The following is a 25,340-nucleotide window of genomic DNA, read 5'->3' on the forward strand; positions in this document are numbered from 1 at the left end:
GAAGTTTATACTTACTCATGACGTCAACAGTAGCCTACTGTTAACTACACCATGAGTTAGCTATAGTCTACAAAATGTGTTTATATATATAAAAAGAAAATAATTAAACACTATACTTGGTTAATCCATTGTAGCTTTACAGTCGTATATTGTATTTAATATTCAATGTCCTCAGCCACATTACCAAACACATTAGGTACAAAGTAGCTTCAATATAACTAGACCTAGAGTTTTTATCGTAGGGATGTGGTAATATCGTAGTATTAAAAAATCAACATTATTAAAAGAAATTCAAACACTTTCAATATTTTTCAAAAAGTGTTCAAAAATAGCATATCTGTGAACTTGTATATCTGCTATTTTTGAACAGCCAAAGAAATCTTAAGATGACACAGACGCGTTCCCAGTCTTAATGGATTAATGATATGAATGAATGATGTGTTTGTAGGAATATTGTCTCAACGGTGACCCTGGGCTGTCCATTATCTGTGTGTGTCTGTGTGTCTGCCTCTGTCTCTCTCTCTGTCTGCCTCTGTCTCTCTCTCTCCCCCCCCCCCTCTCTCTCTCTCTCTCCCCCCCCACCCCTCTCTCTCTCTCTCTCTCTCTCTCTCTCTCTCTCTCTCTCTCTCTCTCCCCCCCCCCCTCTCTCTCTCTCTCTCTCTCGCCTGAACGAGAGGGAGGACAGTGGAACAGCGAGGTTGCAAGGAATGGAGGTGGTACCTGGGGTCAACTATCCAAAATATTGGGGAGTGTGGAAGAGAGGTGAAGAAGAGGCTTCCATTATAGCATGCTAACTTTCTAGGAATAGAAAGCCTGTAGTTTCTATTAGGTTAGATTCCGCATCGATGATGTCACTGGTAGACAGACAGGTTTCCGAACTCTTCCATAGCCCTCCTCTGAGACACAGACTGTATCAAGAGGCACATGTATGAAACACAGTCCCTTGTGAAGTTCTGGATGAGTTGTCAAGCACAATTCCCAGAGCTTGCAGTAAAAGCAAAATGTGTTTAACCTTTTGTAACAACGTATCTCTGTGACAGTAATATATTCATGCTGGCAAACCTGGAAAATATGTACAGGTTAAGGTTCGAGCCAGAAAATTACATGAAACTCCACTATAGCAAAGAAGAGACAAACATGGACCACCTGTGATCATGTCATGGTCCCACTAGTTGAGAAACAATTCACTCAATGACCTGGTGACCTAAGATGACACGTCAATGTTGTTAACAGCAGTTACTGGAGCTTCCACAGAAAAGGGAATTGGAATCTCAAGAAGTGGAATTGTGGTCATCGTTATTAGGAAATGTGCCCATATAATAGCATGTGTCTGCTCACTCATCAGTTAACACGAGTTTAAAATAAAAGAGGCTGGATGAAGTAAGAGAAATTCCGGCACAGAATATCTGGTAGCAGATCTCGTTCAGGCTCCAGCTAGTGCACTGCTGCAGTCCGTCAAAGAGCTGCATGTTGAAACATCCTGTCTGGCCAAGTTGTTTGAATGTCTCCTGAAATTCAAGGTTTTTCTGTGTGTATGTCCACAAATGGTGTGTGGTTTTGTGTACCACACTTTTGAAAGATGGGACAAGGGATGTGTTTTTGTCTAAAACAGAGCACCATTACATCACTATCTTCAAAAGTAACAATTACAGATTGTGCACCAGATGCTTATGACATAAACTATTAAGACGTGAGGCCGATTCTACAAATGTCTTCTAAATCAGTAGCTCTGACTCTTTCAAGATTTTTCTAAAATGTAAAAAAAAAATTGCAGATGTACAAGCTCACAGCTTGTATATCTGCTATTTTTGTATAGCCATCGCAAAAATGACAAAGCTTCAAGATTCAAAGACTTCGAAGTTTCTTCTCAGTTTCTGGGTCCATCTCTGTTGAGCAGGTATTATCGCTGATGGTGGTTCTCAAAAATAGCAGATGTACAAGCTCACAGTGTGTCACTTCGTGCCATGCTGCGAGCTTGTCTGCTATTTTTGATCATTTTTTAAAAATCGCGAAAGTGTCATTCAAGTCTTCTGGTGGTCCCCACATTTTCAGATGGGGGGGTCCGCGGCCAAATAAATGTCATTCATTTTGGGGGCCCTTGGCAGGCTGATGTGTTGGCAGCAGTTCATCTCTCTCGCTCTCTCTCTCTCTCTCTCTCTCTCTCTCTCTATCTCTCTCTCTCTCTCTCTCTCTCTCTCTCTCTCTCTCTCTCTATCTCTCCCCCCCCCCCCCCCCCAGTACAAGGGCGTATGTTCTCTAAATGTTCCAGCAAAGAATGTAAACACACAGATAAGGGGGCCACCTGCCCAGCATTCACGTATCATGGTCGTTTGATTTGTATCCTCTGGGTTCACATGTCATCTCTGGAACTCTGTGTTCTGTTGCCTTCCCAATTAAGAGACGAGTGCTAGGGGGTGAGGTGGAGTCTGAAGAGACGAGTGCTAGGGGGTGTTGAAGAGTCTAGGACACTTGGAGCATTGCCCAGGGTGTCTTAGGAAATTAAAATAAATAAATAATTGAACTAAAAGTTTAAACTAATATCAATTAATTCTGTGTGTCCAGGGGAATCTTCAGTTGTTGCAGAGTTGCCTTGGCGTTTTGAAAGGAGACAGTTAACTGTCTGTCTCTTCCAAGCAGACAGACGGCTTCTCTCCCAGCATCCCTCTGTCTGTCCGTCCGTCCGTCTGTCTGTCTGTCTGTCTGTCTGTCTGTCTGTCTGTCTGTCTGTCTGTCTGTCTGTCTGTCTGTCTGTCTGTCTGTCTGTCTGTCTGTCTGTCTGTCTGTCTGTCTGTCTGTCTGTCTGTCTGTCTGTCTCCGGACTGACGGACGGACGGACAGACGGACGGACGGACGTCAGGAAGTTCGATGAACAGCAGAAGAAGAATACATTCTGGGACGAAGTGTTTTGACATCAGAGGGAACTCTCCCCACCCTCTCTCTCTCTCTCTCTCTTTCTCTCTCTCTTTCTCTCTCTCTTTCCCTCCCTCCCTCCCCCTCCCCTCCACCTCTCTACACCAGTGGTTCTCACAGTGGTGCCCCCATAACTCTGTGTGTACAACATTTGTTCCTGAGCTGACCTCAGTTCAGCTGTCTGTGGAACTCATCCCCCGATTTCGGTTCCAGAACACAATTAATCCTGGTTGTTTTTGATTGAGAGTCAAGACACGTTCCACAGAACTGATAAACTGTAATGTAAGGCACACACACACGCACGCACGCACATGCACATCATCATGCACGCCCACATATGAGTTAATGTTTGTGGCCTGCTGTTGGTGAAGGTTATGAATGCCTCTTAAGTCATTAGATACAGAGAAATCAAATCACACAGATGGATTCACAACAGCATTGTTTTTTTCAGTAGTTGAATGTTTTATGTGACCAAAGCTTCCATTAATTGGAAACACGCTGAAAGAAGCGGTCATCATGAGAAATTAAATGACAGAAATAATAAAGAAATTGTTATGAAATTCACTTCATGTTGTCTACCCTTAGAAACAAATCAACACATTTTATCTTCTGTGAGTCTTAATTAAAGCCGTTCGTCAAAACACATTTTTGTTGTTTTGTTGTTGTTTTTGTTGTTGTTTTGTTTTAGACATTTAGCATTTTAGCAATGGATATGTGATGCTGAGACACAGGAGAGCAAAATGGTATAATCGGTTCATATTAAAGCTCAATAAAAACACCTGGAAGAAAGATATTCAATCAGATTTAGATTTTACAACACATTGTTTATATTGGAAGACTGAAGAAGACATTTTGCAGAGAGGAAACTCCTCAAGCTGTTGTTGTACTGTACTCTTCTGCTATCAAGTGGCTCTTCTTTTAACTGCAGGTGCCATTCAAGCTCTTGACATCAATTGATTTCAAGAGCTCACTGATCCGAGCATCCTATGATGTAGGTCACTGCTAATGCGCACATATTTAGTTTCCCATTCAGTGATGTAGCAGCAGAGGGGTCGAGCTTAACTCTCACAGAAGAGGATCGATCAGGCTCATAAATAATGCTCATTGATTCAGTCTACAGACTCTGTCAAGAGGCACACGTATGAAACACAGCCCCTTGCAAATGATGGATGCACCTGGATCCTCTGGTATGCAGTGACAAGTCCTGAGCACCTCTACTTCTACTGCAACATATTTGGTAGCAGGTCCTGAAGCACACTATCCAAAACACCACAATATCAAACGTCCTATCCCTCAACTATAAATGTCCATGTCATTACAGTTCTCAGATAGCATCCGTACTTTTGATTGATTGATTTAATACTTAATTAGTCAGAAATGTAAACAGCACGTGGGTACAGTAAGACATTAAAGCTAAAAGGATAACGCAAAAAAGTTCTGGGGACTTGTTTCCATTGTGGTCCTATGTATTCAATTCATCAACATAGCACACAAAAAATAACTCAATAATACCTGCCATCAACAAATACAATACAAAAGATATGGGAAAATTACATTTATCCCCCCTTGTGGTCTCCTGATAGATGTTTTTCAGGCCAATTTTGAAAGAAACCAGTGTCAGCTAGTCCAGCCTTACCTTCTCTGCTCTACCCTAACTCTATACTATGACTCTACCCTTATATGGCCCTGCGCACGCGCGCACGTGCGCAGGGCCATAGGGTGCACACACACACACACACACACACACACACACACACACACACACACACACACACACACACACACACACACACACACACAATGATTCACACTGTTTCCCTTTTTCTTCTTAAATCGAGGCTATAGAGAGAGTATCTCTCTCTCTCTCTCTCTCTCTCTCTCTCTCTCTCTCTCTCTCTCTCTCTCTCTCTCTCTCTCTCTCTCTCTCTCTCTCTCTCTCTCTGGGTAAATGGAAAGGAAATTCTGTGTGTTAACAAATGGATTCAAGTGAGGGAGGAAAGGGTTAACGTATTTAAGTAGGTGATCACTCAGAGAGGTAAACACATGGAGGGAGGGAGTGGTGGAAAAGATGGAAGGAAGGCTAAAGAAATTACTTTTACCCTGGATGTCCTATAGGGGGCGCTCCTATGCAGGGAGGGTTTCCTGATGTCAGAGGAATGTGAAATGCAGAACTCTTGCCAACACACCAGCCTAGCCACCCACTCAGTGAACAAGCTCTCAACAGCAGCAGTGTAGGTCAAAGTTCACTGTATAAGTGTGTGTGTGTGCTTTGTACTGTCGGCTCTCCCACTACAGTATATCTGCGACATATTGACCTTATCAGTTCACCTTGCGGTTAATAACCACATTTTATGTGGTCTCACCACATTTAAAATTCAACAAACTCTTTTTTTTAAATGTATGTAGGCCTACTATTTTGTCCAACAAGGTTTTATAATGACAGCCACTGTTCACTTGGGAAGTGGACTCTCTTATTGTGGGAATTATGTTTGTTAAAGACCTCTCTGCAGTGGCCATAACTTTATCTGAGAACAACACTGACACCAAAGTGTTTCCAATGCAAAGGTATGTAATGTAGGTACTGTACCGTCTGAACCACACATATAGTACTGTAGCACTCTATGGATTTACTGCTTATTCAATCATGAATCAACAATTCACTTGTAAATCACAATCAGTTCTCCATCATCAAAATTCTCCTTTTCTTATTTTCTTATAAAGCATGTTTGCTGTAGAAGTTTGTGAAGAAGAAAATGGGGTAGAAGTGATGCCTATAGTACTGTAGTAGTAGTAGGCCTACATACATACATATGTATATTGTATGTAGGCCTGCTATTATGTCCAGCAAGGTTTTATAATAACAGCCATTGTTCACTCGGGGGCTGGACTCTCTTATTGTGGGAATTACTTTCGTTAGAGACCTCTCTGCAGTGGCCATAACTTTATCTGAAGCACAACTGGAGTTTATACAGTCCATACTGCAGGCCCTCTGCCAGTGTGTGGGAGCAGTCAAACATCATTTCAAGAACCCTGGCTCCAGTTCAAGGCCACAATGTCATAGCCCTGGGTCTCATTTGTCATTCCAATAATGCATTAAAGCCATAGAAAAATTATAATAATCTAAATAATAATAAGGCAAGTTCGGTAGGTGAGGCTGGATAGAGCATCTTGTTGCTGCATTGAATATTGGCCTGTACAGTAGCTACATACTGTACAATAGTGTTGCTGCGTTGTGTCTGTCAGCAATCAGGCCATATGGAATAATGCATAATGCACAAATAATTTCTAGGGCCTTGGAGGTAGGTAGAGCTGTCAGGATCATGACATTGCAGTTGACATTAAAAAGAATCAACAATGGAACATATGAATAGGGCCAGGGGAGATGTGATAAATAACTATTATATAAGTTATATAGGAATATATAAGTCTATTACTCAAATAAATAAATTACTAACAATGGTACAACCAGTACCATTGTACCAAAAATCGAAATAAATAATGTACCGTGGACTACTATGGCCAAAATAGTTTGCTGAAATAGCAGATCTACAAGCTCACAACAGGCCATGATGCAATGTGTTGTGAGCTTGTACTTGAACATTTCGTAAAATGTATGACCATTTTCAACCATTAAAATAAATGTTTTGTGCTAAAGGAAGTAGAGCAGGGGTTTTCAACTGATTTTGACCCAGGGACGGGACCACCATCCTGACTAAGAGTGTAGCTGTTCCAGAGAGTGGTTGAATTTTGTGGTATTTTATTTGATTATTTTTCTGAAAATATGAAGAGTGAATATTGTTTATTTTGGGTAATATACTGTATTGTATGTGTATGGAGTATGATGACATAGTGCCTTCTACTGTTCTCTGCATTGTGGCCTGCTGGAGCATCACGTGACACCAATCACGCAGCATTGGGTTCACCTGGGTGACCTAAAGGTGCTGGTAATCAGAACAAACAGAGTTTCAGAGTTTCAGAGCTGTGAGGAGCTCTGTGTATGTCAAGAAGAAAATATATAAAATGATAAAAAGTACTAACACTCCTGAATATATCTGGGCAGAAGGCGCACACAGTATGTGTCTTGTTTGTTTTCTTTGTAATTGTTATTTGTGTTGTGTGTGTTTATGCAACTAAAAATGGACATTTAATTGATATTGTGGACATTTCATGGACATTTAAAAGGAAGACAGCATGACTGTCAACAAGGACATTCATAATGCATGTTTATAATTCTTTGTGGTTACATTTTTTTATTTGTTTTATGTCATTTCATTTACAGTTTTTCACGTTGTCTACATTGGGTGAAAATAAAAAGCCCTCGTGAACACCAGTGGAGCGTGGTTTACTCTGCCTCAGTAAAAGACTATTAGGCAGTTATAAAGAGCAACCTGTCGACCACCACTATTGTGTCGGGTGGGTCCATCATACCCACCCACACAATAGTGGTGGGGGGTTCATGCACCACTGGGAGCTTTTTGCAAGTTACAGTGTGCGAACTTCCATTATTTTTGAGCGGTGTAGCCGCTCCTATAAGTGGGTTTGACCCATCCGTGGTGAAAGTTTGTCTTTCGCTGTACTGTGATTGGCTGATTGGTATTCAGACCCTTTGCTCAGTACTGTGATTGGCTAGCGAGATGCATGATGAAATTAATAACTCATAAATAGCACCACTCACTTAAAAAAAAAATACTTTTTTTTTTGAAGTGAGCTTCCATCACTGTGATGACCACTGTTGTTTTTAAATAGCACCGCTCACTTCACACTGGGTGTGATTTTTTTTATATTAATCCACTGTTGGTCCTGCACTTGCCGTCCAGCGGATGTGCCAGTCTTATTTTTTCTGTAGGGTTCATGCACCATTCCATGGGTTAAGATTAGGTTTTTTTTCTTACTTGTTACTCACTAATCACAGGCTATATTCATGAGCTAGACAAAAAAAAACATTTTATTATCAGTAAAGTGTAGGGATGTTCGATATTGATTTTCTTTGCCAAAATCCGATATTCTGATATTGTCAAACTCCTAATTTCCGATACCGATATCAACCGATACGAATGTATGCGGGCTTTTTCACCAAAAGTCAACTAATTGTCAGGTAACAACATCACATATGTAATCAAATAAAATAGCTATAATATCAATATAATATATAATAAAATAATGAGATGTTGTTAGGTTTTCAATGAATGAGTCCCACGAATCTTAGATTAGATGTTGGCCTATTTGACAGTGCAGAAGCATAATTGCCTTTGATGCCTATAAATGTAGTTGTCTGACAACGTAGGTTCGGGAGTAGAGACCACCCTCTGCTTATCACGGCCACGCCCCGTTCTCCATGCTTCCCTATCTACCTAGCCTCGGTCCCAGCCTCACTTATCTGCGAAAAGCTATCTACCACACTTGCCTTCACTCATTAGCCACTCCCCTTTCACGATCAACTGCATCGACTACACCTGCCTCCACTCACCACAGCCAATCCTTGTTGCAATCACCACAGTATAAATACACCTGCCATCTCTCGACCAGTTTGTTCTGCTTCACAGCAGACCAAACATGGGTCGTGAGTATTGCGCTTGTAGTTCGGCTATTTCTGCATTTCATTGCTTTCAATTTGTCATCCCCCTCCACCCCAACCGCCTCCTTCCTTCTCGATTCTCTCTCTCCTTCCTTCCGTTTCTTCTTCTATTCTCTAGGAATCCAGGGGGGGGCAGTGACGGAGCAGAGACGACCGACCGCTCCCCGAGTAGAGCAATGATGGCCGTCAGCTCCTGAGACTACGCCCCCACCCTGAGTCTCGCCCTAACCTTGGGTTCCTCATCCCATTCCACACTTCATCTCATTTCGTTTCAATAAACTGTTAAACTTAAGTAGAGGTGTGGTCTCTTACTAGTGAACATTAACAAACGAGTGTCAGCTGGACACAGACACACACACACCTGCCTCCTGCAGTGCTCTAATTTGAAAGTGACTGGAGTCTCATTTCTCTGCAAAAGCCTTGAATATGATGGAACATGATTAAGGATTACTGTGATTTTGGTAAACTCACATTTCATATCACATACACCGTACAGTAAGAACAAAAAGTTAAGTTTAAAAAAATAAAAATAAATACGATTTTACTACATTTATGAATGCATGGCCAGGGACCACCTGCAATACCTCCGCAGTCCGCTGATCACCGGTTAAAAACCCCAGAAGTAGATAGATCAGGTTGAATGTGGTTAAAAGACTGGACAACAATGTGGAAATAATGATGGAAATATGACATTCACTGTTTTCATTTGTGTAGATGTAGGGCAGGGTTAATAACATAGTTTGCAGGACATAATATGAAGAAGATGAGCTGGGATGTGTTTGTGGAGCATAACCACCTGTTTAAGGGGCTTGGTGATGGTCCTGAACTTAGTGACCACACCATTCAGGATGCTCAAGTGTGGTGCAATGAATGCTGACAACATCAATGACGTTCTAACAACACATTCTCTCTACTCTCTTCTCTCACATTCAGCATTCTCACTTCCAGGCTTGCAGCAGACAATCTGCTTGTTCCTTGAAACAAAAAAAATATGCATGTAGTTCCCGAGGCTACTTGTTCCTCAACTCATGTGGCTGCCTCAAAATGTTTGTGTGGCGCTAATAACATTTGCCTGCACCACTGATGCAAGACATCTTGCAACTAAGTGCAGAAACTCTAGTGATACTTGTATGAATAACTTGTGGAACGTTTTATGTTTTGCGAGCTGTTTGTTTTCTGAGCAGGCAGTAAAAACATGGTATTAGATATGTAGATAAAGAAACGTGCATGCTATCCCTGGTGCGACTGCACCCCTATATCTAGTTCTACCACAAATTGCTGAATAAATGCCCGATTTTTTTTATTTTAACAAATTATATTAGATAACTCGAGTAAAACAAATGTATTTGGCTTGTATTCAGCTTGTGAAGTGAGTGTGTTATTATCCCTCCTTCCGTGTGTGTGTGTGTGTGTGTGTGTGTGTGTGCGTGTGCGTGTGTCTGCATGCGTGTGTGTGAGAGACCCGAATGCGACCCCCTAAGGGCTGAGTGATATGTGTGCCATCCAGCTGCAGCTGTTCACTCGTGCTGGATGTAGAGTTAATAGACAAACACGGTCAAATGTTGGAGCGGCATGCACCGCTCAAGAATTAAAACAAATCCTAATATGATAAATAAATGAATATTATTCTCTTGTCAGGGTGTGGGTCTCCTCTGACATTGTGTTGCACACAGCTCACATGCGGGTGTTCAGCACCCTGGACAGCGCCCCGTGGAAGCAAGTGCAGTTTCAAGTCAAAGTGCATTTGAATTCCGTGACCGGGAATGTCTACCAGTCTAGTTTCAAGTAGCCTATGAGGATTAACAAAATAATATGACAGTTGTCTCCTGAAGAGAACATGGGTGGTTTGTTTATCCAATCTGATGTACATTGAGAGAGTGGTTGTTCAAAGAAGCAGAGTGTGCTCTTCCTGTATTATTTAAATTAACCCTTTACCCCAAACCCAGCCTGAATCTTTTTTTAATTGTAAGCCTAAAGGGTGATGCATACCTCTCCCCAAATCTTTTTTTAACCATAAAAAAAAATATTTCTCTGTCTGTTTTCTAATTTTCTAATTATTTTCCTATTTCTCAAATTCTACTACTACTATACTTGTGGGGACATTTGACCGTAGTCAAGTAACACACACACACACACACACACACACACACACACACACACACACACTGTCCTGGATGTCCCATAGGGGACGCTCCTATTCAGGGAGAGGAACGTGTAATGCTGCAATGTTGCCAATACTCACTGCCAGCTATCTCTTAAGTCTTTCTGGATGAAAATGAAAAGAAATACGAACCAAAACTGTGTTTCACATGCCTTAAACAATACACTGTTTCTCTATGTTTTAAGAGACCTTGAATCATGAAAGAACTTTTGTTCAGACAGGAGTATGACTGATGATAGTTGATTAACTAAATATCAAATGTCAACACCTTCAGAAGACATTTTTAATAACTAGATCCAGGAACAGAGAACAAATTCAACTTTAAGTAGCTTTTTAATAGCCATTCTCTGCCGTCATGACTGCTTGCCTGGGACATTCCTGCTCTCATATTAAGTTCAGATTCAGGTTTTGTTTTTCTGTCTGTGGGATGGAGAATAGCTGATTTAAGCAGCAAACCTAATTGGACTCAGAGCTAGGACCCGAGTGTACTTGCCAGAAGTGTTGATTTGTGTGAACACTTGTACCGTAGCCGGATCAACATCCGTACCCGTACTACCTGGGTCCACTTGGGAAAGGTGGACTTGAGTACACTTTATGGGCACTTGGGTACGGTACGCATCTGGTGTGAAACCCAGACCACAATCCCTGAAGAAGACCATTCCAGGTCAAAATGTTGGTTTTCAATAGATTATCCTGCATCGTGGCTATGAGTGAGGCCTTCTCTTCACTTTTAGACTTCTGCACCAAGAAGAAGGTCAGCAGCACCTCAGCAATACTGGTGTGCGCCTGGCCTTCTCCTGTTTGTTTGTGTGAAACCCAAGCCAACAAAACACAGATGCTGACACAGCCATTTTTTCTCTCTCTCTCTCTCTCTCTCTCTCTCTCTCTCTCTCTCTCTCTCTCCTCCCTCCCCCCGCCTCACACTCTCCCTCCCTGGAAAAATATTACTGATGTGCCAAATATCAAATTTGCAGACACATTCTGCAGAGTGATAGTGTCAGTGTCCCAATGATTTGACACACAGACAGACAGACAGACAAGGCATGAGCCCATGTCAGTTTGGAGGTAGTCCAAATTATTTTTACGTTTTGCACAAAACCATAACATTTTTGGTCAAAAACTAGAAAAAATAGTCTACATTTTTCAAAAAAGCTTAAAGGATGTCAGAAATGGTGATCTACAAGGTTGTAGATCAGTTATCTTTGCTATTCATCATACAAGAAAGATATAGGGTTTAAGTGGTTAACAGTGGGGCCCGAGACCATGCCTCCCTTACCTTAGACCTCCCCAACCGACCCATATGTCAGAAGGAAAAGGGGAAACAGACACCGTCTCCCAGCCATTCCGGCCTGGTGAGATAGATCTCATACTTTGGACAGGATAAAACCAGATCCACACCTCCCAGCCATGCATCTACTGCCTGCCATCCTTTATCTAGTTAATGACAATACTGGACCAAACTAATAAATGCCATTAGCAACAAATGGAAAGAAAAGTGACCTATTTTAATTATCAAAACACTATTAGCCTAGCCTGCCTGTTCTTGAGCAGACAGACAGCCGTGGTTTGGGCCTTGCCTGTTATGTTAGCGTCAGTAAATGTGTAGCGCTTTGACGTGTTTATTCTCCTTGTTGACAATTTGTTCTTTGATCTGTGCCCATGTGACACAACAGATATAACTAAACTGCCACTAGATGTTTGATTTATCTTAAACTCAAAGACCTTTATTTCAGACCACATACAGTATATACAGTATAACACCTATTATCACCCCCTGAAACTCATTTCATTTACTAAATAACGCTCTGGTACATTGATAGCATACAAACCCAAAATTAAGAGGTTACACTTAAAAAGTTGCATTTTCTTTTCTTAGTTTTATATGTCATGGTAAAAATCTTCATCCCACATCAAGTACATTAACAGCAAAAAAATATATTATATGTATTTTGCCCCACATTATTAAAAATAAAATGGTGCCCAGTGTTCTCAGGGGCCCAGTGTTCCAGTTACCCATAGTTAAGTCCCTAAGTTAAGTTTAGTTTAGTTTAGTACTTGCACACAATCACACAGGTATACAATCAACACATCTATCTCATTACATGACTGTGTCTTATCAGCTTTACACCTGTGTAATTACTACAGCTATGTAAATCACACTTGTTAGTTTAGTTTAGTTTAGTATTTGAACACAATCACACAGGTATACAATCTCACAGTCTCATTACATGACTGTGTCTTATCAGCTTTACACCTGTGTAATTACTACAGCTATGTAAATCACACTTGTTAGTTTAGTTTAGTCTAGTATTTGCACACAATCACACAGGTATACAATCAGCACAGCTGTCTCATTACATGACTGTGTCTTATCAGCTTTACACCTGTGTAATTACTACAGCTATGTAAATCACACTTGTTAGTTTAGTTTATACACACACAGAAAAATAAAGGTGTCAACTAGAACCAAAACTGTCCCCATGGAGGACCTTTCAGACCAAGGTTATTTAAAGAACCATTTAAATGAAGGGTTCTATAAAGAACCCATAAGGTCCCTCAAATAATTACAAAAGAAAAGGTTCTTTAGAACCATATAAGGAACATGAGGAACCATTCACTAAATAAAGAAGACTAACCATTTAAGCACTATTATTTTTCTGTGTGTAGTGTATTATTAACACAATGATAAAGGTATAGTTGAAAAAAGAAAAAGATTTCACCAGCTTCCACTACTGTTCTCATTAACTCCCATTCTGTGTCTCATCAGCTTTATACTTCTGTAATTATGACCAAAATAAGACCAGGGTTTAAGTGGTTAATTAAATGAAAACAGGTAGACCAGGGTTTAACCCATTAAGACCTGAGGCCCATTCTATACAAATGTCTTCTAAATCAGTTCTTAAAGGAGTAGTTCACCCAAAAAATTACTTATTTCCTATCAATTGCACACCCCATGAAGCCTTGAATCCATGGATTTATTTTAGTTTTTGTTGCATTCATTCGTTGCAAGCCAATAATTAGATTCCCGTCTCCTACCGGCTAATGTATCCAGTAGGAGACACAAAGTAGATTATTTGTGTCTCCTACTGGATACACACCCGGTCATCAAATTATTGGCTTAGGAATGCCACAAAAACTAAAATAAATCCATGAATTCAAGGCTTCATGGGGTGTGCAATTGATAGAAAATAAGTCATTTTTTGGGTGAACTCCTCCTTTAAACTTTTTCGTGCCAAGATCCGCCCAAAATGATATGTATTTGGCTGCAGACGCCCCATCTGAAAATCTTTTGTGCCAGGGTCCACCCCAGAGGAAAGGGGTTGTGTTAAAAAAAATCTAAATTATTCTAAATGTTAACACTTTCAAGATTTTACAAAAAAAATAAAAAAATAGCAGATGTACAAGCTTGCAGTGCGGCACAAAGTGGCGCGCTGTGAGCTTGTAGATCTGCTATTTTTCAATAGTCAACGCTAAAATCTAAAATGAAACAGATGCTTTCCCGGTTTTAATGGGTAATCAATGGAAACAGGTAGACCAGGGTTTAAGTGGTTAATTATATGAAAACAGGTACACCAGGGTTGAAGAGGTTAATTCATCTGCATGTGTGAGATGTTTCTCACAAGTGGACCTGTCCTGCAAACTGAATTATTAACCATCAAATCTCTTAAAGATTTCGTCCATCCAGGAAACCATCGTGGGGACGTTGCAGTACATAGGATGAGAACTGTGTTGGTCGATTTGAACTGAAAAGATGATACCATACAGGGTCCAGGAGGCGTCGTCGTTCTCGCACATCAGAGGTCCTCCCCAGTCATTCTGAAACAACAAGCAGTTGTGTTTTTCAGTGTGTGTTTTCATGTGTAAATATCATGTTGATGTTTTCATCTCTGTGTCACTCACATTGCTGGGATGGGACTCAGAGGCTGCAGTACAGAACATAGTGTTGGTGATGTATCTGTCGGGGTCAGGTAAAGGAAAGTCACGTCTGCACTGATCATTGGTGATGATAGTGGCAGAAGTCTCATGGAGCAGGTCAGTGTAGGGTGCTCCTGGGGCTAAAACACAGGATTCAAAGTTGAGGACTTTGTACACACTCATTTCTAATCTAAAATTCTAATCATTACAAAATACATATTTTAACCTCTTGTCCCTATTTTTGGCCTATTGTTCACATATTTTTAAAAATAGTGAAAATAGCGATCTACAAGCTCACAACAAACTGTGGTGTGATGTGATTGTAGATCATCTATTTTCACTCTGAATGTATAATATATATGTGTGTGTTTAATGTTGTTTCCTCACCTGACCAGTCACCTCCCCATCCAGTGAAGATGCAGGATTTGCCAATAGGGGGAACGTCATCAGCCTCAGGAAGACACACAGGTTTAACATTCTTGTTAAACTTTGCAGGGTTTTTCAGTTTGGCCAACATCATGCGATAGTTGTTGCCGGTGGCGTTGGGGTGGTAGAAGACCTATCAGAGAAATGACAGGCACACATTTAGATGAACCACATAAGCCCTATTTTCCAACAAATTGTGGAATATCTTTGACTGAATTGAAGAGCAGATTCAGTGCCTTGCTCAAAGGAACTTAACCTAAGCACCAAGCACCTCCCTGACACTCCATTCTCAAACACAACTTTCATTTCAGTAACACTGTAAGGAGTGGACAGGAGTTATGTGAATAATTTTCTTTCTTCTTTGTAATTTTCAAGCCGTTATTTGATAGTGACAGACAGTGGAGAGAGACAGGAAATGGTAGAATCAGAATCAGAATCAGGTTTATTGTCACATCACAGGTTTACAAGGTAAAAAAGTGGGTGAAATTCGTTTTTGTACATTGTTTGTACATTGTACAATGTTTGTACATTGTTTTTGTACGTTTTTGTACATTGTACAGCAGAGAGATAGAGGGGGGGGAGGGGGGGGGGCATGCATCAAAGAACCTGGAGTCAGACTGGAACCCGGACCCACAGCAGGGGTCTTGATGTTTTGATCTTGATGTTTGACCTACCAGCTGAACCCCTATGTGCATAATTCTAATATAAACATTATAATGTATCAGTAAACAGCTCTATAAGGATCTTTAATGTATCTATAATGTATATTTAAAGACTTTGTTCAGACTGCAGTTTACGACTTGATAAAACCATCTGATTCCATTCAGAGTGGCCAAACATCAGATTTGGTGTTTCAGTGTGAACATAGTTAGTTAAGTAATATGTTCTGATACATGTTTGATGTTCATCTGTCATTCATTCACCCGTTCAATCAGGATCTTCTGAGTGTCTTCATCGGTAGAGGAACGGTTATGGGCTCCCAACAGCACAAAGTCACCTGGTCTGGAGAAGACAGAAACAAACGATTATTTCACTTTAATTCCATTATCACTTAGTAACTTTATTATTCATTTTTTGATAAGTAGCAGAGCTAATGGTTGGTTGTTAAATTGTACATATTTAACTACTTTAGCCCTACATACTTTGTTGTGCAATGAATAGCAAAAATAACCTTGACAAGGTCAAAACGCCTTGCTGTGGCACGTTGTGGACTTGTAGATCAGATATTTTTGCTATTCATTTGAATGTTTTTGTCCATTTTGTGACATCTTGCACCTATAATGACTAATGACCAGAATAGTGAGGCCAGTTTGAAAGAGATGAAGAGACAGACAGAGTGAGTTATAATAAACTGTGTTTACTTATATGTCATTGTTATGTATGATTGTATTACCTGACATGGAAGGAAGTCGCAAAAAAATACTCATTAATCAGTGCACCACCACGACTGATCCCATCGGCCCTCTGAAAGATAAAAGGTAATGTGTGAATCAAAGGCAGACATATTGTGGCCTTGTAGATCGGCTTTTTTGCCGTGTGATACCGTCGTACAATGGGGCATAAATGAAGCACTTCTCCAAGATATGACCTTGTTCTATTAGCTCAGTGGTTCTCAAAGAGGGGTCCAGGGACCCACAGGGGTCCTTGAGGGGGTTCTAGTGGATCCCCAGCCAAATGTGTTACTAATACTGTAGTATGAAAATCAGTTAAACCACCTTCTATACAATTTGAAAATAGCCGATCTACAAGCTCACAACACGTTGCATTGTGTCGCGTGGTCAAGCTTGTAGATCTGCTGTTTTCCAAAGATCTTGAAAAATGTGGAATATTCGGGGGACCGCCGTCAAATACAAATTAATTTGGGGGTTCTTGACAGAAAAAAGTTGAGAACCACTGTATTAGCTGAAGCAAATGTACTGTAAATAAATGATAATACGTGATCTTCTCTATTTGAAGGAAGAAAAAAGCAGTTAGAGCAGTTAGGCCCTAACTGCACCTAACAGCGTGTGTGTGTGTGTGTGTGTGTGTGTGTGTGTGTGTGTGTGTGTGTGTGTGTGTGTGTGTGTGTGTGTGTGTGTGTGTGTGTGTGTGTGTGTGTGTGTGTGTGTTTTTGTGTTGTAATGGATATTTTGAGAATGCCAACCTGTTCTAAATCACATATGTATCTATCTGTATTTTGGCCCTAGAATGGTAGCCACACAGCAGGGTTCTTTTCACAGCTTCTGTTCCTGTCATTCAACAACTGATACAAAGGTCTATTTCCACATTATGCTCTGTGTCAGCAAGTAATTTGTCCTGTGATACTATACATGGTCATTGATAATTTAACCAGTCAGCTCTATGGTACTGTTATATATATATTTATCTACATTTAGGGGAGAGATCTTTGTGTATAAAAGGTGTCGCATATGACACTTCAGGAGGCTTGTGCCCCGAGGGGCGGGAGGAGAGGCTGCTGGAGCAGGCCTGGAGGCCTGCTTCTCATGATCTGTATGCTGTTGCTCTCTGCCTGAATCTTCCTAATAAATGATCTAAAACTTCACCCGAATGGAATATAATATTTCTATAACATTTGGCGACGAGGATGGGATCAATATTTCATCATCATAAACATGATTATGATTATGGATACATTACTTGATCAAAAGAACTTAAGGGTGAAGGACTTTTTTTGGAAGAAGATTTTCTCAAAGCAGATCCGGACCAGATCCAGACGATGGAGGACAAAGAGGAGCACTACAGAAGCAAGCTATGCAGAATCAACTTCTCTGATGATCTTCAACAACTACACGACTGGAACCTTGCAGATAAATCTATTCTGTGATGACATCAAGGGAACAACAGCTTCAAGCCACGGAGGGAAGGAGCAGAGCATGCGTTTTCCACAGCAGAGCGTGCGTGGTCACCAGCCATGAGAGCAGCACCAACAATGTCACCACATGTAACAGCGAAGGTGAGGAAATCGACACCATGTCAAACAAACAACAAGAGACTTGGCCACAGCAGGAGGACCAAGACAAAGAGAGCCACAGAGAGCATTTGAGAGCCACTGAACAGGGGAAACACCAGCCCAGTGGAGACCACTATAGAAGAGACATTAACAAAATGGACGTGAGAGCCACTGAACACTGGGACCCATCAGCCCAGTGGAGATCACTGTCAGAAATGCAAACCAAATGGACCCGTATGCCAAGTGAAGATGGAGGAAAGAGCCATGAAGACTGGAAAACTATATTCGATAACTAATGTGAGCATATTTGTTCTTACTGCCTAATCTCTGGCATGTCAACGTCTAGAAGGGTGAGATTTGTATTCCATGTAGCGAAAATGCCCGAGTGATGAAAATTCCATTTGGTAGCAAATTCCACGTGATGATAATGGAGCCCTCAGCCGTGAGAAACAGAGATTTAACATACAAACAGATATAGATTTGACATTATGAGTGAGAAGCTCTCAAAGCTTTCAAACCTAAAACAAGCAGATCTATTATACTGTAATATGTTTCATGTGATATGTTTGATATCTATCTGTATTAATTAATATAGGAGTTCTAGATAAAAACTGATATCTAAAAAATTAGTCAACTGGGCATTGGCCACTAATGTGGAAATATTTGTTTTGACTGCATAATCTCTGGACTTTTAACGTTTAGAAGGGAGAGAAGTATTAATATTCGTATCCACCCATACACTAAGGGCCCTTTGCCTTGAAAAACAGAGATTTAACGTCCAACCAGATAAAAGATTTCACATATACTAAATTCTAGAAGAATGAGAGAAGAACTCTCAAACCCAAACAAGCAGAAATACTATTCTGTAAGATAACTGTATCAACATGTAGGTAGTAGAAAATATTGATTTGTCATTCTATAAATCTCCTGTCGTATGTACATGAATATGATTATTCATGTACAAAAACAAAAAACTCTGGAATGTAATGGATATTTTGAGAATGCCAACCTGTTCTAAATCACATATGTATCTATCTGTATTTTGGCCCTAGAATGGTAGCCACACAGCAGGGTTCTTTTCACAGCTTCTGTTCCTGTCATTCAACAACTGATACAAAGGTCTATTTCCACATTATGCTCTGTGTCAGCAAGTAATTTGTCCTGTGATACTATACATGGTCATTGATAATTTAACCAGTCAGCTCTATGGTACTGTTACTTAGTATAGCCTGTTTATATTTATCTACATTTAGGGGAGAGATCTTTGTGTATAAAAGGTGTCGCATATGACACTTCAGGAGGCTTGTGCCCCGAGGGGCGGGAGGAGAGGCTGCTGGAGCAGGCCTGGAGGCCTGCTTCTCATGATCTGTATGCTGTTGCTCTCTGCCTGAATCTTCCTAATAAATGATCTAAAACTTCACCCGAATGGAATATAATATTTCTATAACAGTGTGTGTGTGTGTGTGTGAGTGAGTGAGTGAGTGAGTGAGTGAGTGAGTGAGTGTGTGTGTGTGTGTGTGTGTGTGTGTGTGTGTGTGTGTGTGTGTGTGTGTGTGTGTGTGTGTGTGTGTGTGTGTGTGTGTGTGTGTGTGTGTGTGCGCGACACTTTATTTTTGGTGGAATCTGACGTTCATAGTGACAGAATACTATGCAAAAAAAAAAAAAAAAAACTAAGTCTCGCTAGACGAGATTGAAATCTCAAGATTTCAATCTCAATTTTTAGTGTTCTGTCACTACCAACGTCAGATCTCACCCAAAAAGAAAGGAAAAAAAGCTATTAAAATATGCGATCTAATGCAAGGCCTATCCGCACACATTTTAAGCTGTGGCGGACCCGGGATGGAGTTATGACATTTTTCTACTGTACCATTCATCCTAAGATATCATAACATCATAGAAAAGGTAAGAAAACCTTAGTCCAAAATTCTCCTTTAACTAAGGGGTTCAGTGTCTTGCTCAAGGACACTTCAACACTCAGCCAGCCAGGAGGAGCCAGGGATCGAACCGGGAACTTTCTGATTCCAAGACGACCGCTGTTCCTCCTGAGCCACTGCTGCCCTGTTGTATAATGTATTTATATGTAGTATAATAATGTATATTTACCATGGTATACACCATCCAGGGCCAGGAATGTGGAGCAGCCACTTGACCGTTCTCGATACGTCCCGAGTCCCACACTCCCGCAGGCTTGTCCCGAATCCCACACTCCACTGGAAGTGGCTCTCTCATCTCTACATATGATAAAGCACACCAGGACAGCTCTACATAAATACAATTAAATAGCTTACATTTAATGAGTTTGTGTGTGTGTGTGTGTGTGTGTGTGTGTGTGTGTGTGTGTGTGTGTGTGTGTGTGTGTGTGTGTGTGTGTGTGTGCGTGCGTGCGTGCGTGCGTGCGTGCGTGCGTGCGTGCGTGCGTGCGTGCGTGCGTGCGTGCGTGCGTGCGTGCGTGCGTGCGTGCGTGCGTGCGTGCGTGCGTGCGTGCGTGCGTGCGTGCGTGCGTGTGTTGCTTCATCTCAACAGGTGCTCTGAGGAGGAGAGGTTTTTCTAAGCAAACGTGTGTGTGTGTGTGTGTGCGTGTGTGCGTGTGTGTGTGTGTGTGTGTGTGTGTGTGTGTGTGTGTGTGTGTGTGTGTGTGTGTGTGTGTGTGTGTGTGTGTGTGTGTGTGTCGTGTGCCGTGCACTGTATATCACTTGAACCCTAGCATCCCTATTCGGAGCTGAGCATTCGGAAAAAATAGCAGATCTACAAGTTGAGATCTTGTAGATCGGCTATTTTCGCATAGAGCCCTACTATAGAGCCCTGGGAGACTCCGGTCAACTAGTGTAAAGGGGTTTAGTGTCTATGTACATTGTCTTCAATTATATCCAAAGAATTTGCCTAAGAGATAAGTGTTAAATATCTCTGTATTCTGATAGCCTAATCATTGCTATACAGTAAAGGGGTCTCCCCGTCTCAACAGGAAGATTTGAACTAATCATATGGCATAAACATGTGAAATAGGAAGTGATGCAAACGAAATTGGAACTGGAATATTATAAAGATTTGAAAAAACAAAAGTTGTCTTACCACCAAGGTAAGCAATAGACAAACCAATGATGGTGCTGATGATAGCCAGGATGATCAGACTGATGCCAGCAGCCACGCAGGAAGGATGGCAGGAAGGAAGGCGCCACACATGTGTGTGTGTGTGTGTGTGTGTGTGTGTGTGTGTGTGTACTGTAGAAGCCCAGTACACACACACACACACACACACACACACACACACACACACACACACACACACACACACACACACACACACACACACACACACACACACACACACACACACACACACACACACACACACACACACACACACACACAGGGGGAGAGAGAGTAAGTGGGTTTCACAAGCTCACAATGCTATCCAGCATTGTTGTACAATATATATATCACGCACGCACGCACGCACGCACGCACGCACGCACGCACGCACGCACGCACGCACGCACGCACGCACGCACGCACGCACGCACGCACACACACACACACACACACACACACACACACACACACACACACACACACACACACACACACACACACACACACACACACACACCAGTGTTGGGTAACGTGCGTTAGTAACGTAACACCGTTACATAATATATTACCGAATTGCGGTAACGGGTAATATAACGCATTACTACAAGGAGAAGCTGTAATATATTATTAAAATGACACTAGGCCTACGTTACTACGTTACTTTGTGCGTTACCCACCAAAGTGAAGGTGTTTTTTTTTATCCACCCACAAAGCCGCAGCCTACAGTAAAATCCCTGTTAAAAGAGCGCACCTCTCTCTATCATTGTCAACAAATCTCTGTGATTCTAATTTTACTATAATCAGCTGAAGGGAGAGTGTCAATTCCTTGTGCCAATTGTGTTTATATAAGATGGTACTCTATTTAATTTATTTAAAGAAGGCAAGTTAAGCATCGCGCAATGCAATATTCCAATTTACACACGTCAGTTTTATTCATCGATTACGCAGGAAATAATGAATTGATTACAAAATTATAAAATAATCTCTAATCAGTAACATGTAGGTGATACTTATGTCTATCAAATGTGTTTTTATTGAAAGGCAATTAAAGTCCAGAGCTAAGTTAGAAGCCAAACATCGGGTGTGTGTGCTCAATGTACCACGGTGCAGCTGCAGAGTTCATGTCAGACTCTGTCGGAACGGAGCTCTCTGTCGGAACGTGAGCGGTGTTGCCAGATTGTGCGAGAGGAATAAGCAACTAGGTCTATGAAAACAAGGCCAAAAGAAGCGACTATAATAGGCCACATGAGCACTTCAAACCTATATATATGTCGTCCATTAAACAATGTGCATATTTATATATGTTGGCTATTTGAAAATAGACGACCTGCAACCTCACAACCGTTCTACCATTATTTACAAGCAACTTCAGAAAAACAAGCCCAATGTGGCTTATACTAATCAGACCAGGCAACACTGCAGACAGGGAGATAGGAGAGCAGAGCATAATATGCAATATATGGATTGGGTATAAATGGCTAGCACAGTCTTCTCTTAAAGGTCAAATAAAATTAGGATTTTTATTTAACACATTGGGTGCCAGAGGTTTATTAAAATATTATACGTTGAGTGCCAGCATTTCTTCCATCCACTTGCGTTATACATTTCGTGCTGTGAGAAGCCCCGACGCGGAAATGCATGTAAACAAAGCGTGCGTGCGAGACGGCGGAGGGTCCCGACTAACGCCTGGAACAATAATATTTCCAACGCGACCCTCCATTGCAGCGTGATCGCCGATCGAAAACGGCTCGTTTCCACCACATTAAAAAGAAATGGAGATATTAAGCTTTTAATCAAGGAGATAACATTGAAAACGCCGACCGGAAGGATTTGACACATGGAGCCACATCCAGCCTCTTCTTCTCAGAAACTGCTTGGGTGATGTCAAAGTTTCGTTTTAGCGCCCCACGTGGCCCACATGTATAAAAATAGAATTGGGTCAAAAACGGTCCGGACCGTTTTCGGCACTTCTCGTTTGGACCCTCAAAAACGGTCCGGACCGTTTTTGGCATTCAATGTGTTAAAGAGTAGCATACGGTATAAAAATAATTGTATAGAGCTGAGTTCTTTGTAGACCATATAAATGAGTCTTAACTCTAACTGTCAAGTACATTTTTTAAACTCATGCCATGTCTATCTAAATGAGTGTCGGCTGGGAATGTCAAAATGCTGTGTTAAGAGATTTTATTTGCCACTTTGACCACACATGGATGGAGTTTAGATCCCATAGGGACGGTTGTGTTACTTAAAATTGGCTAGTTGTTGGTTGTCAAACAATCAAAGTGGTACTGTAGGTCAAGATGCATTTTGTTATGATGTGTTATTGATTGACACAATGACACTACAGTAATATAACTGTTCACTGTTCAGAGAGGTCAAATTTTGAACAATTAAATGACCTTAACCATATTTCTATGTCCTTATCTTAATTTCATAGGCTCAACATTCTATGCTGCTCATGCAGTCCTTGTTCTGTGGACTTTAATTAAAGAAAAAGGTATAGAAAGAGGCTTGTGTCTTGTCATGTCATTATAGGCTACATTATATAGAAGGTATATGTCTATTAATGAATTGATTAATTTAAGTAAAATTGATTCATTAATGTAATTCATAATCCCGTTTTATAATTTAAATGCCTGCCCATCTGCCATCTCTGTGTCCCAAAAATAATTTGTGGGCTAATAATAATACTACCAAAATCTAGATAATTTAATTGTTCAATTTTAGCTTTTTTTTAAAGTAACTAAAAAGTAATATGTAATATTAGTATATTACTGTTGCTCAGACAGTAACATGTAACGAAATGTATTACTTTAAAATGAAGGTAATAAGTAATAGTAATAGTAATATATTACTAAAATAAAGTAACTTGCCCAACACTGACACACACACGCACACACACACACACACACACACACACACACACACACACACACACACACACATATATATATATATATATATATATATATATATATATATATATATATATATATATATATATATATATATATATATATATATATATATATATATATATATTATATATATATATATATATATATATATATATATATATAAAAATTATACAGGGGTTCACCTCCGTTATCAACTTCCTGTTGGTCAACTTCCTGTTGGTCTCCATTGAATGGTTGGAGGTTTATGTCAGCCATCCTGGCACAGAGCCTGCAGAGATCTGAAATAAGTTAACAAGGAGACTTTGATCACAGCAGTGCCAAAACCTATGATCTTCATGGAATAAAACATAAGTCACAAGAACACATTTAGTCATCAGACCACTCATGGGCGCTGATGACGTGGGGGCACCGGGGCAAGAGCCCCCACACTCAAATGATATTAAAAAAAAAGCAGAGCTCTCTGAAGGTTCAAATGGTGGCCGCGACGGCCGGCCGCGAGAGAGACGCATTCAACGAGCCGGCCGTTAACACCTATAGAACAATAGCGCAGGAATGTAGGAATGTAACAACCCCACCCACTGGCACCCAGCACCTCAGCCCTTGTAAACCTGCTCTGTAGAGTAACTCTAACACATCAAACTCTACTAGAGTTTGATGTGTAAACCGTCCTAATGTGAAATAAACCTGATTCTTCTTGTTTCTTGTTTCTTCGAATTATTTTAGTTTGATTGATTTTACTGTATAACTAAAATGAAACGAAAATAGCACCTTTCATAACATGAGTGCAGCTCAAATCTCTAAAATAATTAAACTGTTTAAGGTGTTTTTGTTTTTTTTTGATTGCAATTACTGTAAAGTTTCTTTTACCTCTTTTACCTTTAGCTCAAATTTCTAAAATAATTAAACTGTTTAAGGTGGTTTTAATTTTCATTCTATAAATAAAGTAATTCAAGTAAAAACAAGTTGTGTGATTATTTAGCCTGGGATACTTCACTTTCAAATAAAATAAACATTAAAAAAAATTATTTAAAAAAAATGAAAGAAGTTATGGCAAAATAAAGGCCCCCTCACACATTAGTAGGACACTCTAATGCGTGAGGGGGCCTTTATTTTGCCATAACTTCTTTCATTTTTTTTTAATATATTTTTTTAATGTTTATTTTATTTGAAAGTGAAGTATCCCTTTAAGTATAGTAAGCAGCAATGTAGGGGTCCTTGGCATGAAAAAGGTTGAAAACCACTGGCTGATAAATCCCATTTTACTGCCATTATTTACTGAGAGAATGGACCTGGACGCCGTAGCCAATACCTTCATCAGCCGCGCATCAGTCAGGGGGAACACCTTCCTCAGAACAAAAAAATGGTAAGCGAAAAACAAATCCCATTTTTTACTGC

At 40.6% G+C, this 25,340-nt stretch overlaps 1 protein-coding gene across 1 annotated transcript; it reads right to left on the reverse strand.

The window, feature by feature from the left end:
* Positions 1-14,294: 14,294 nt before the first annotated feature.
* LOC308074639 (chymotrypsin B-like) lies at positions 14,295-24,200 on the reverse strand (the record flags this gene model as incomplete). Its single annotated transcript, XM_080414146.1, has 6 exons — positions 14,295-14,462; positions 14,547-14,701; positions 14,949-15,120; positions 15,911-15,989; positions 20,051-20,168; positions 24,128-24,200. The coding sequence occupies 6 exons, from the start codon at positions 24,198-24,200 to the stop codon at positions 14,295-14,297; spliced, it is 765 nt and encodes a 254-aa protein (XP_080270272.1).
* Between the last annotated feature and the right edge of the window lie 1,140 nt (positions 24,201-25,340).

This window comes from Gymnoscopelus braueri (genome assembly GCF_963280865.1).
Source record: "Gymnoscopelus braueri genome assembly, chromosome: 19".
Taxonomy (NCBI): Eukaryota; Metazoa; Chordata; class Actinopteri; order Myctophiformes; family Myctophidae; genus Gymnoscopelus; species Gymnoscopelus braueri.